Source organism: Chrysochloris asiatica, unplaced genomic scaffold (assembly GCF_000296735.1).
Source record: "Chrysochloris asiatica unplaced genomic scaffold, ChrAsi1.0 scaffold00133, whole genome shotgun sequence".
NCBI lineage: Eukaryota > Metazoa > Chordata > Mammalia > Afrosoricida > Chrysochloridae > Chrysochloris > Chrysochloris asiatica.
In genome coordinates, this window is record NW_006408651.1 from 389368 (window position 1) to 401592 (window position 12225).

General features: G+C 35.5%; 1 protein-coding gene across 3 annotated transcripts in view; it reads right to left on the reverse strand.

Annotated features, from left to right (window-relative positions):
- The window catches only part of LOC102824254 (estrogen-related receptor gamma-like), an 812051-nt gene that overhangs the window by 288976 nt on the left and 510850 nt on the right, over nt 1–12225 (reverse strand). Inside the window, exon 1 of one of the 3 annotated variants that reach the window (XM_006869692.1) lies at nt 4503–4704. The exons of the other annotated variants lie outside the window; for them this stretch is intronic. Coding sequence (XP_006869754.1) covers nt 4503–4558 — 56 coding nt within the window. The 5' untranslated portion in view covers nt 4559–4704. Of the gene's footprint in view, nt 1–4502; nt 4705–12225 lie in introns of those variants that run through there. 3 annotated transcript variants of the gene reach the window in all.

Below are 12225 nucleotides of genomic sequence, written 5' to 3' on the forward strand. Positions count from 1 at the left end.
TCTTCCATGAATTTGCTATGAAGCAAAATTCACAGCAAAGGTTATCTGCTGCAATGACTTCAAACTTCCATTGAAATACTTCAAACGTGTCTCCTTGTATTTCTAAACGTTTGATTGACAAATCTAAAAAGTTTATTTGATATTAATTGGTTTAATAGAAATCATTGCTCTTAATTGACACGTGAATGACAATGTATTGACCCTAACACAGATTTTTAATTGACTTTAAGAAATAGTATAAGCAAAGTCTACAGTGCTTAACACCGCTTTACCAGTAAAACAGAAATTTTTTTTGTTTTGTTTAGTCAATAGGCTAAAACAAATGTTGAGGGATGTTTCACAAGTGATCCGGATTTGATACTGGGCATTATGCCTACCTTCAAAAGCAATGGTCTTTTGTCTGTAGTTCTTGCAGGAGTGATGTATTGTGAAAGTATGGTTGAATAGAATCATAGAGAAGTTACCTGCCCTATTTGATGAATAGCACCATGTATTTCAAATTAATTGCAAAAGTATGGCCCAGCTAATGAGATGGTCCTTATCTTTTCTCAGCACAAGAACCACAGGATTTTTTTTTTTTTTTTTTCCCTGCTGGCTCAATATTTTACAAAAATGCCTATAGTGTTATTAACTAAGTAAAAACCTGATTAAAAGACCTCAAAGACACTCATTATCATAAATCCTAAAATCTGGAAAATCTGGAGTTAAAACTGATGTCCTGCATTGTTTTATTTTTAAGCCTTAATTCCTTCTCTTCTTTACTTTGATAAGACCAACAACAAAAAATCTTTTCTCTTGCTTCTATTAGCATTTTTAAAAGCTGAATTACAATTACATTCTTCATTAAATAGCTGATATATATTACAGATCAGGTTAAATCAAAGGAATGTATCAGAGGCTGTAACTATAGAATTAAAACACACACACAAATGATACCTTATGTGTGTGTGTGGGGGGGGGGGGGACACAAGAAAAAATGATCATCCATGCAAGAGAATTAATGGATATCCACAAGGGCTTTCCTAATAACATGGGTTAATTACCACTGCAACACACTAGGCTCAGTAAATAAAGCAGCAGTGCCACAAACACATTAAGAAGAGAAACCATCACTATAAGAAGAACCAGCCAACACCATCACCCTTGCCTCTGTCCAGGAAAAGGAAATCTGTTTCCCAACCCTTTCTGCAAAAAAGAGGATTGAAAAAAATTTATCACCAAATGTGTACAGGGTGATACATAAATACACTGATACAAAGAGCTAGAAGAACATGGTGTGGCCCTCATTTGCTCACTACCCCAATTTAATATGTATGCCATTAACTTCGAAATACTTTTTGTGCTTACTTCTAGGAGAAAAATCTTACAGTACATAAGATGTGGTGTCCGGTTGTCTCAACTATATATAGTCTGAGACATGTACAATTGTTATTAAATTTTTAGAAAAATAGAATTAATCTGTTCACTTTAGTGATGTGATAGGCAAGGTTACCAGACTAAAGCTCAAGAAGACTCGCCCCTAAGGGCAGCTGGTTGTCACTTCCAGCAATTTACAAAGAAATCATCTGAAAACCCTACCTACACCACCTACCTCTAAGGTATTTTCAGTAGATTTATTGAGAAAAAAAAAAAAAAGCAAAAATACAAGAAATACAAGCATCAGGTCGAGAGTTTTAGTATCCCTTCTTAGAAAAATAAACTTAAAGGCTCAGTTCATAGTCTTCAAATATTATCACTCCTTTTTTTCCTTAAAAAATAGCATACACTCTGATTTAGGCTTTTGTTGTTGTTTTGACTGTATAGGCTTTTATTTCCTGCCTATTTTTATTCCAAGTGTTTTGACATTATAATGTTATTTTTAGAAAGTTGCATTTCAATTTAATTTAGCTTTTAATAAGGGCAGATGAGACAGGCTTGAAATCAAAATTCTGAAACAGAGAGTGGACCTTACAAAATAAAACTTGCATAGTGCCGAACAGGACTCTTAAGACACAAATCTGTTTCTTTTTCAATGTCTGGATTTCAGTGATCAAGCTGAAATTTACTAAACTGTTCTCTCCTTATCTCTCCTGTTTTGGAGTGTTTCAATTGCTTTTCCTTCTCCCAACAGCTGTGACAACTGTTAAAACAGTCAGTAAAATTAAGTCCGCTCTATAATCCTGTAGTCAATGTTACATTTTAATCAGAGGTTGAAAGGGATTCATGTGATGAGCACACTCATTTAGAATGATTAGACTGACACATATGTCAAAATGAGCAGATATATTATTTTCATCTAGTTATGCTATCAGCTATTACTGCTACTAAATGTGAAACAAGCTTTCAAATACTATGTTCTTTAATGTGCTGGTACATTTCCTAAAATTAATATAGATAGATAGATAGATAGATAGATAGATAGATAGATAGATAGATAGATAGATAGATAGATAGACACACATAGTTATAGACTAACATTTTAGAGTTTCCTAATGGTGGTCAATAAATTTCACCAATATTTAAAATAGCCTGCAAAGTAAAAAGTGTCCATATTTTCCATTGAAACTGCATAACTCTGGTTTCATTTCTATGTACACACACACGTGATAGGGTTTAACCCAGTACAATTACTATGAATATTAATAGCATGTATAAAGTCTGTGGTTTATTAATTGAGACAGAGAGGCAGATGCGTTGCTTAGCATTAGATCTTTCTGTCTGTCCAGTGAACCACATAACCATCAAAACTGCAGCCAGACAATAAATCTGATTTTTTTTTTTAAGATGACTTTTAATTGAGCCAAAAGAAACCTAGTTTAAATCTTGCGCCAAAGCCAAAATGACATGTGCCCTGAATTCATTTAAATGCATCTACTTTAAGAGGCTTATCTAAACTAATTATTCAAATTAGCTATAAGAAGTTAAATTCAAGGAAACCACTTTAAAAAGGAGACTCTAGAGGATTTCTAAAGTTTGTTTTGTTTATTTATATACCAGATAAAGTTCAAAATCTGGATGAGCTTGGATAATGGAATTTTTTTCTGTTATGAGGACATTTTAAACTCTTCCAGTTCTTCAGTCCAGGTATACTTATTTATTTATTTATTTTTCATTTTTCACTTTTATTTTCACACATTTTAAGGCTGTCTCTTCCCTTGACTGTTTCAAACCAATGGATGCAAGTACAGCTTTACAATCTTTCAGTTCCCTATAAGTCCATCTCTTGGATAATATCCTGTGTGAATATGGATGTGAGACTGTGTGAGAAAGAGTATGTACTACGTGTGTACACTCTCTCTCACATACACTCACATACACACATACAGTCACTGAGACAGCAAGTCACTTTTCGTCTCTTAATTACAAAGCAATGTAAAACGCAGTCATTAAGGACAGCTAGTAGACAACTACCTACAATGCAGTGCTTCACCGTCTGGAGTTTTACATTTTGTCCACAATCTATAAAGAGAAACATTTGACAAGAGTACTCTTTTCAGAATTATAACAGTTAATATTATTGTAATGTGAAAGCAAAGTAATAAAACTGATTCAACAGAAAGAGATGAACCAGTATCGCTCCAGTTACACATTAGTACTTTATCTTAACAGTGGGCTGAAATTAAGTTTATGCCCTACTCATTTACACAAGAATGCTTAATTTACTTCCCCAAGCCCCCACTAACTTCACCCCCAACCTTTTGTAGTCTAAATATGTATTTCCCAGTGCATAAAGATGTTCATAAATGTGGATAAACTGCATGTAAGAACCAAAGTACTTTTCTCTTTCCTGGATGCAATAAGTGAAACAAATCGACAATCACAGCATTGTCTATTGAAGGGGAAATTTTAAAAGTACTGTTCCTTTTTTAGTTTTTCTCCCCTTAAACATTTATAATGTGTGAAAATCTCATGTTACTTAATGGACTGGTTTGCCAGTTAAGTGCTGACTTAACGCTAACCATGCAAATAACATTATTCTAGCCCTGAATTGCATAGGGCTAGTTTTTAAATTGTTCTCTGAAGGAGAATTAGTAAATGTGCAATTTTGCCTCTAACTCTGCACGGTAAGAAATGACAGGGAGCTGGAAATATCTGTCAAACTGCAAATACATAAGAGGCACTCAATAGTATAAATCATTTTGAATATTGTATTTTAAAACATCTTTCCTTGGGAAAATGGGTCCAAGTAAAAGATGCATTTTAACAGTTCACTAAGCATTTGTGCCAAGTGCCTATTCTTAGCACCTGAATAAGAAGTGATTGTCACACAGCTGTTTTACTGACAGTCACTGAGCTTTGCCTCAAAGGTAATACTGTAGTCAGAGAACAATTCTCTTACTTACTGAATTAGGAGACCACCCTTAGCACAAAAGGCACAAGACAGACACAAACAAGCACTCGTGCACACAAAATACCCAGGGCAGTACCTGAATCAGTGTACAAAGATACATACTGTCCACCCCCGCGCACGCACCCCGACGCCGAGTTTAAATAGGAAAAAAAAAAAAAAAAAAGGTACCTACTCTTCCTCGTAGTGCAGGGAAAAAGATTCAGGAAGGCAAAGTTCTACCGAATCCATGTGCGACCGGCAACCATTATTTGTGCACCCCAGCTATAAATCAAAGTTTCCTTGACAGAGCACAGTGCAATTAACACAAATGTTCTCCTAGTGACAAGCCTATAGGCACAGCCAGTTGGGACCAAAGCTCTCACACTCTCCTAATCAAGGACTTAAAGCCCCGATTGGAGCTTATTAATATGAAGTAGGGCTTTACATATGCAGTCCCACCGGCCCAGCAGCGCAGCCGATTGGGGGGCCGCTGCCCAATCAGGAAGGAGGCGACGGGAGGCTGCACCGAGCAAGCGGAGCCAGGCAGGTAGGTTGGGTGCAGAGAAGCGAAAGGGGCAGAGAAAAAGAGCCTGGACGAGAGAGATTTACACGCTCCCAATAGATACTGTGGTTGTTTTCATTCTTTTTTTTTCCCCTCCTTTTTTTTTTTTTTTTCTTTCTGGGAAGCTACAAAAAGAAACATAACTAACTTAACTCTCTAAGCACTGGAGAAATCTGTTTTTTAACCTAAGATCTATTTTGGCTCGAAAAGAAGAACTCACGCAGACTCTCAGTTAATTTGGGAATGGATTCTGCGGAAGGTAGAGAATTAAGTTTGTCCTGCCGTTGTCTGTGTTTTATTACGCTGTGGACTGCTTCCTACTTCGTGCTGTACTTGCTCATGTATTTGTCATCATGTCTTTTCCTGTTTTCCTAATAGATGCTGGGCATTTTAGAAATCAAAGACACTATTCTAAATTACTCTGCCATGTGAACTGAGACCATCATCTTTGAGGGGAAAGGCAATTTTACCCAAGTACAGAAGAGGAGATTGTGTATCAAAACAATTTAACAGAATTCCTATATAGATAATTTGTGTAAATGTTTCTAACCTGCTACTGTCTGTACATATAGATATTCGGTGTGTAGCTTTTCAAAACAAAGATAAACAACTGCAGGACAGATTGACTCCCCTACTTCCAGGGGTGGAAGTCTGAGGACTAGAGGGTAAATGATATATTAAATCCATCTCAATGAATTTTAACACAATAAAGACTGCATTTTGAAAGGTAAACATTATTAAGCACTGCACTAAAAGTATTCTTGATTTCATATTTATTTCAAATCATGCTTCCAATCTGGGAGATTCAAATATAACCAATACACCTACCTTTCAAATCAAATCTGTATACATGTTTGACTTTCTGTAGAGCACACCCTACATGCTTTAAAATGATTAACCCAGAAATATTTTCTAAATCATCACACAGTCTGATCATCATAAAAACTAGTTTTCAACAGATACTTTATAAAACTAAGAATTTTCAATCCAAAGTGATGAAAATTAAAAACAGATTTAAGAAAAGTGTGTTCTTCCTCCTGCAATAATATACAGCATGTTTTTTATTATTATTATTATTTCAATACAACCAAGTGTTTGCTTAGTTCCTAATTTAAACTCTCATTATTTTTAATAGTGGGAAACATACATTGGAATGTATAGCAGCACTTTATGGCAAGAAGATAGCTACTACCTTATGGAGAGAGGGTGACCCTCACTTTTTATATAATTCAGCTCTACAGCTCAACAACCTTTGCATCTTAATCCTTCCATGATGAAAATTGCACAGTCTTCCACTTAACAGTAGTTCAGATATTCAGTATATGTTCAATGAGAACTCAATTCAACATAGCCTTTCAAATTTGCAAGGCTTAGAACATCAACAACAACAACACTAAAAACAGAATAGCCACATTAGAATTCAGAATATAAAAATGACAGACCGATTTTTGCTGCCACTCCCAGAAGAAAGCAATTTCCCTGCCACTTATTTAACCATATTGACAACATGGGCCTGATTCCTTAAATTTGTGGTCTAAATTCATACAAGTTTCTAGATCAGAACTCACTCGCATAGGAAAAACTGGGCCTGAGAATACTGTATAAAAGCAGGTAGTAAAAGCTTAATTACCAGTAGCATTATGCTGTCTATATTGTTAAATGTGAACTCTGCAATTAAGATGTAAATTTGGTTGTGAGCAGTGAATTAAAAGAGCTTTGAGATGTAGAAGAAAATCCAAGCATTCTGCAGACACTGAGAAGAGGGGGAGAAAAGAGAGAGATGAGTCTATTCGCTCTAAAATGAGACATAATCTTTTTACAATTAAAAAATAAATTTAAAAGGGCATTTTGAAAAAAAAATTGATTTTTTTTCTAAAATACAATATAGAATTATAGTAGCGAATACAGCCTTAGAAAGACAGAAAAACCATCTTTGGGTCATAGGACTACTATCTTACTTTCTGACTGAACTGAAATTCTCAAAGCTACTAGTAGTTTCCATTATACACATTTTCTAAAGATATACACTCCCCTCCAAAAAAAAGTTTCCTTCTTTTGTCCAGAGGCATGTCTTTAAATATATATATATAATATATATATATTATATATACATATTATATATACATATTATACATGTATATATAATACATATATATACACATATATGTATATAAAGAAAAACATTTAAAGAAATGCATATATATATATATATATATATATATATTCGTGTACTATACACATCTTAATATACTAAACGCATTTACCTGTGCAGAATCCTGTGCTGTATTCAGTTTCTTTGCATTATCATTCTGTGACAGATCCTGTTTACTACTCCTATGAAATGGCTTTTTAAAGACAAGATTTGTAGTCAATTATTTACCGATGGGCCTTTAAATCACCATATTTCCAAGGAGTTATCTTCTATTTTCCAGAATTTTCTTATTTCCCTTTGGGTACTTATTTGCCCTCATAAGGAACCATTTGGCTTCTTTGCTGTATATTTTAAAACCTATTTAAATTCATATTCATGTATAAATCCTTTTATTTTACCCAGTGCTCACAGAGAAACATGTGCAAACATACATATTTTAGTCCCCACTGATTCTTCTCTAACCATATTTCATCTACGAAAGGTGCAGTGTTCCCTAAACTAGCTGCTTTTTGAAAGATCAGAAGTATACTAGCTTTGTAGGGCTGTGTAATTTTCCCTTGGGATAAAAGTGTCACCTCTACAAGTCAAGGACCTAAGATTAAACCTACTATCTTAAACCCAGTTTAACCAATTTAAAATTCAAAATAATATCTACTGCACTAAACTTCTGGGACAGCTTCCAGAATATTTTATAAATTTACAGCTCGGTCATCTCAAGAGCCTTCCCCTATTCAGAGATTTCCACTCCTTGAAGGAGAAAGATGTGGATAATCACCAAGAGTTATTCTGAATTTGAACCTGTGAGAATCACAACTACAAAGGATTTGAGGGGGAAAAAAAACAAAAACAAAAAACACCTAGCTAAATGGCCTTAGAATAAACACATATTTGCTAATCAGTCTATATATACACTTCACAGTCTTACCACAAGGAGTCAACCGAAAGCAGGAAAAATGGAACCAAACAAAAGAAAATTCTTATGAGTGTTTCCCAAAGACTATTAGTAAATTAATTAATATCAGTCAATCCATCAGGCCCTCAGTCTATGCATAGTTTGAAGATGTGCTAAACAATGCTGTCACAAATATCTAAACAACTTCATTCTCAGACCCCAAACTAACCCACAGATAACCAAGCAGAGAATATAAATATACTTCATTGCTATTTGAAAGAATCAAAATGGGAATAAGGAAAACTCAAGTGGAAACAAAAGATAGATTTCTAGATGCTTTATATACCAGACATTTTATTGTATTGTTTTAGTCAGAATCATTTCCCAAAGCATTCTAACAATGAATTCTTATGTTGCTAAAAGGTAAGGAGAAATGCTTAGTTGTACTATTTTTACATATCAATAGCCACTTTTCCATTCTCATCTTCCTTTTCTGAAATGTAAGAGGGCTAATCTATATTGAACTGTTTCCAGTTGTCACACTATTGTTGAAGCACATTTTGACTTTATATTTCGCATGGGCCATTTGTTAAATATTTAAAACTAAACAAGGCATAGCAAATTTAGATTTTCAAATTGCCTTGTAAGCGATCTTTACAACTCTTTCCTAAAAGAGCAGAAAACCTTTGAAATATAATTTTAACTTTGTGAACCCTTTCCTCTGTATCATTTATGCATCAAGTGTGGTATAAGATATCATGTCACCAAAAACAACAACAAAAATGACTTCTGACTACTAAATTTAACTCCAACAGAAAGCCCTCAGTGGACATCCCTGGGAACAGAAGTTGCAGTGAAGAGTAAACCTTGGTCACCAGGCTCTCTTCTGCCAGCTGGGGAACTGGATGACCTTAAGCACGTTACTTCACTCATCTGTTCCTTGTTTCTTCATCTGTACATTGGGATTTCTATTGTGCTATCTTTAGACCTTCTTAAAAACACATCTTTTCTGCTGAGAACACACAAACTTCTTTCCGAGTCAGTATGATTACCTTGTTTTGTATTACCACCAAACCTCTATCGATTCATCATACCTCATTTTCTATTGCCTTTCATTTGTAGGGCACAGGCTTTGATATTTAAATTATTGTCTCGATTGGCAAGAAGCAATTATTTCTACTGAAAGTGATCACTTCCACAGAAACACTAATAAAAATCTTTCCTTGTGACAAAACCCTTCTTCTATAAATCTACCCCATTCCCAAATTATAGAATCCATAGAAAAAAGCTGTTTCTCTAGGGAGCTATTGCCTCATCTCCATATCACACCAAACTCTTTCCCCAATACATTTGTGAAAATGAAAAAAAAGAAGAATCAGAGAAAGACAGAGAAATGGATGGAAGCAATCTGCTTTCTGTTTAATTTCAGGTTTATTTCACTTTGATTTTGTCAAGTTAATAATATACATGGTAAAATGTCAGTAAAAATTAAATTATAAACTACAGTAGGTCCAATGGGAAATTGATTTTAGTTATGTTGCATTTTCAACATGCTTATCCTGGTAACATTTCCAGTGTATTTTATGGTACGCTACAAGCTTTCTATAATCTACATGGCTTGTATTTACAGAGCACTAGTTAACATTTTGAGATTATACATTAATAAATGAGTTACAGTTATATTCTTTCCTGAATGTTAAGCACCAGGAGCTAAATGCAAAAAACATTCAAGGTCAATGTCCCGTTTTAGACCTTTTCAGGCAGCTGTAATATTATGATAATCAAGCTTAAAATATTCCTATAGTAAGAGTAAATTAGCCTTTTCACTTGAAAGATGATTATGATAAACAATAAACCTACTACGAGAGGACAAAATTCCTATTTTTAAAAGTCATAAATTGTTGGTTCAATCATGTGTGTGATCGTGTTGTCCAAAATAAAGGGTAGTTTAACTCTGGGAGGGAGGGGGTACATAGAGACAGAGGAGGAGGGGGAAGTGGAACAAATATGACAGATTTCACAAGAAGCAGTGCTTGTTTGATTCCAGGAAAATGACCAAATTACCCATTTTAACTACTCCACTCCACATAGGAGTATTTGAGGTCAAAAATGTATATATCAATGAAACACCCAAATAGCACAGAGTACTTATTTCTAAGTGTACATGAATGTTCGATATTGTTTAAAAGTTCTATTTTTCCATTGTTTTCATTAACCTTCTGTTCCAGTTTTGGAAGAGTCACTAAAACAGAAGTCAAATATTTAATATCTGGCATCTGTATATGCAGACTTTAAAAAGGTTATTACTCTAGCTTTGATGTTAGAATTCTCTGACACACTTGTAAAGTTCTTTTTGATGTTGTTTTAAATAAATTAATGTGTTTGATTAAAAATATTTGCTAACCCTAATCCTGGCAAATTAATTACTGGTAAATGTATGTCAGTGTGTTTGTGTGAATATGTGGGAGATGTCACCTAGAGGTCAGGAGATTATGGAAGGAGTCCTGGTGTGGCGTTGTAGGATAAGCACTAAACTGCAAGGTTGGTTTGAACTGCAAGGTCGACGGTTCGAACTCACCAGCTGCTCCTTGGAAACCCTATACAGGGTTAATAAGCATTGAACTGATTTGACGGCACTTAACAACAATAAAGGAGCTCTGGTAGCGTAGTGGTTACGAATCGGGCTGCGAACTGCAAGGTCAGCAGTTCGAAACTACCAGCTGTTCCGCGGGAGAAAGATGAGGCATTCTGCTCCCGTAAAGATTTACAGCCTCGGAAACCCTGTACAGGGTCGCTATGGGTCGGAATCGACTCAAAGGCACTTAGCAACAACAACAACAACAATAACAACATAGCAAAACAAACAACAAAAAAACAAAGCAGCCATCAAGCCAGTTACAACTGATGAAGACCCCATGTGCAGAGTAGAGCTATGCTGCATAGGGTTTTCAATGACTCCTTTTTCAAAAGCACATCACCAAGCCTTTATTCTGAGGTACCTCTGAGTAGGTCTGAACCTCCCACCTTTGGTTAGTAGTCCAATGCTTGCTTAATCATTTGTGCCACTCTGTGATTCCTGGACAGGTATCACTTCCTCAGTTACTACATGGGAACCACAATAACTAGTTTGAAGAATTGTTATAGGGATTAAATGAGTTAAACCAATTTAGTGTAATGATTGCCTCTACTAGGGAACCATGTGACTCAGTGAGCCAATAGCAGTCAGCTTATGCCCATTGTTGTACACTAATAATTTACAGTATTCCCTCCTTTTACTCTTAAAATTGCCCCAATTTGAAGAATACATTTTGTCATCGTATAGACATCGTTCCATAAGTATTAACCATAATATTTTTAAATCTTACTAACTGCAAGAGCCCTGGTGTGGCGCTGTAGGTTGATGTGCTAAACTGCAAAGTCCGTTTGAACCACAAGGTCGGCAGTTCAGACTCACCAGCTGCTCCTTGGAAATCATATACAGGGTTGCTATGGGTCGGAACTGACTCAAAGGCACTTAGCAACAGCAACAGTTGAAAGAAGAAATATAAGAGAATGGCACTGCCAATTCATTTGGCCTTCATCAAGACATCTAGTATATAAAAAAAAAGAATGTAAAGTGCAAGTAATCCGTCAGTGGAAATACACTTAACTTTTACTTATAAAAGTAAAAGTTGTCTGCTTGACAGATGAGATTGTCTGCTTCCATAAAAAATTGGACTTGGAAACCCTATGGAGCAATTCTTTCCTGTCCTGTGGGGTAGCTATGAGTTGGATGGAATCAACTGGACAGCAGTGGATTTTTTTCCTTCATGAGTTGCTTGCTACATTGCCTTATATATACATGCTCCCCACTTAAAGTGGGGTGAGTATGAGGAAGACAGACTTGAGAAAGCCAACTGATTGTACTATCTTCCACAGAATTCAATTGGATATTTTTTACCAGAAAGAAGGGGGACAATTGCATACACCCCTTTAAAACATTTCTTCCTCTACATTAGCACTTGAGTCAAGAATGCTGCTGATTTTATTGTTATCCTACACTCAAGCTCATGCCCCAGGAGCTCCTTTGATCAAATACCCTATGAACTCAATTTCTTCACAAGATGTGCTCTTGTTACACTGAGTGGCTACTAATCCATGGTGGTAGAGAAGTCTAAGCAGTCGGGAAATTATGGAAATGGAAGCCTTTAAAGATTATGAGTCCAATTTGATTACCTTGTTGTTGTTGTTAAGTGCCATCGAGTCGGTTCCGACCCATAGCGACCCTGTACAGGGTTTCCAAGGGTGTAAATCTTTACGGGAGTAGAAAG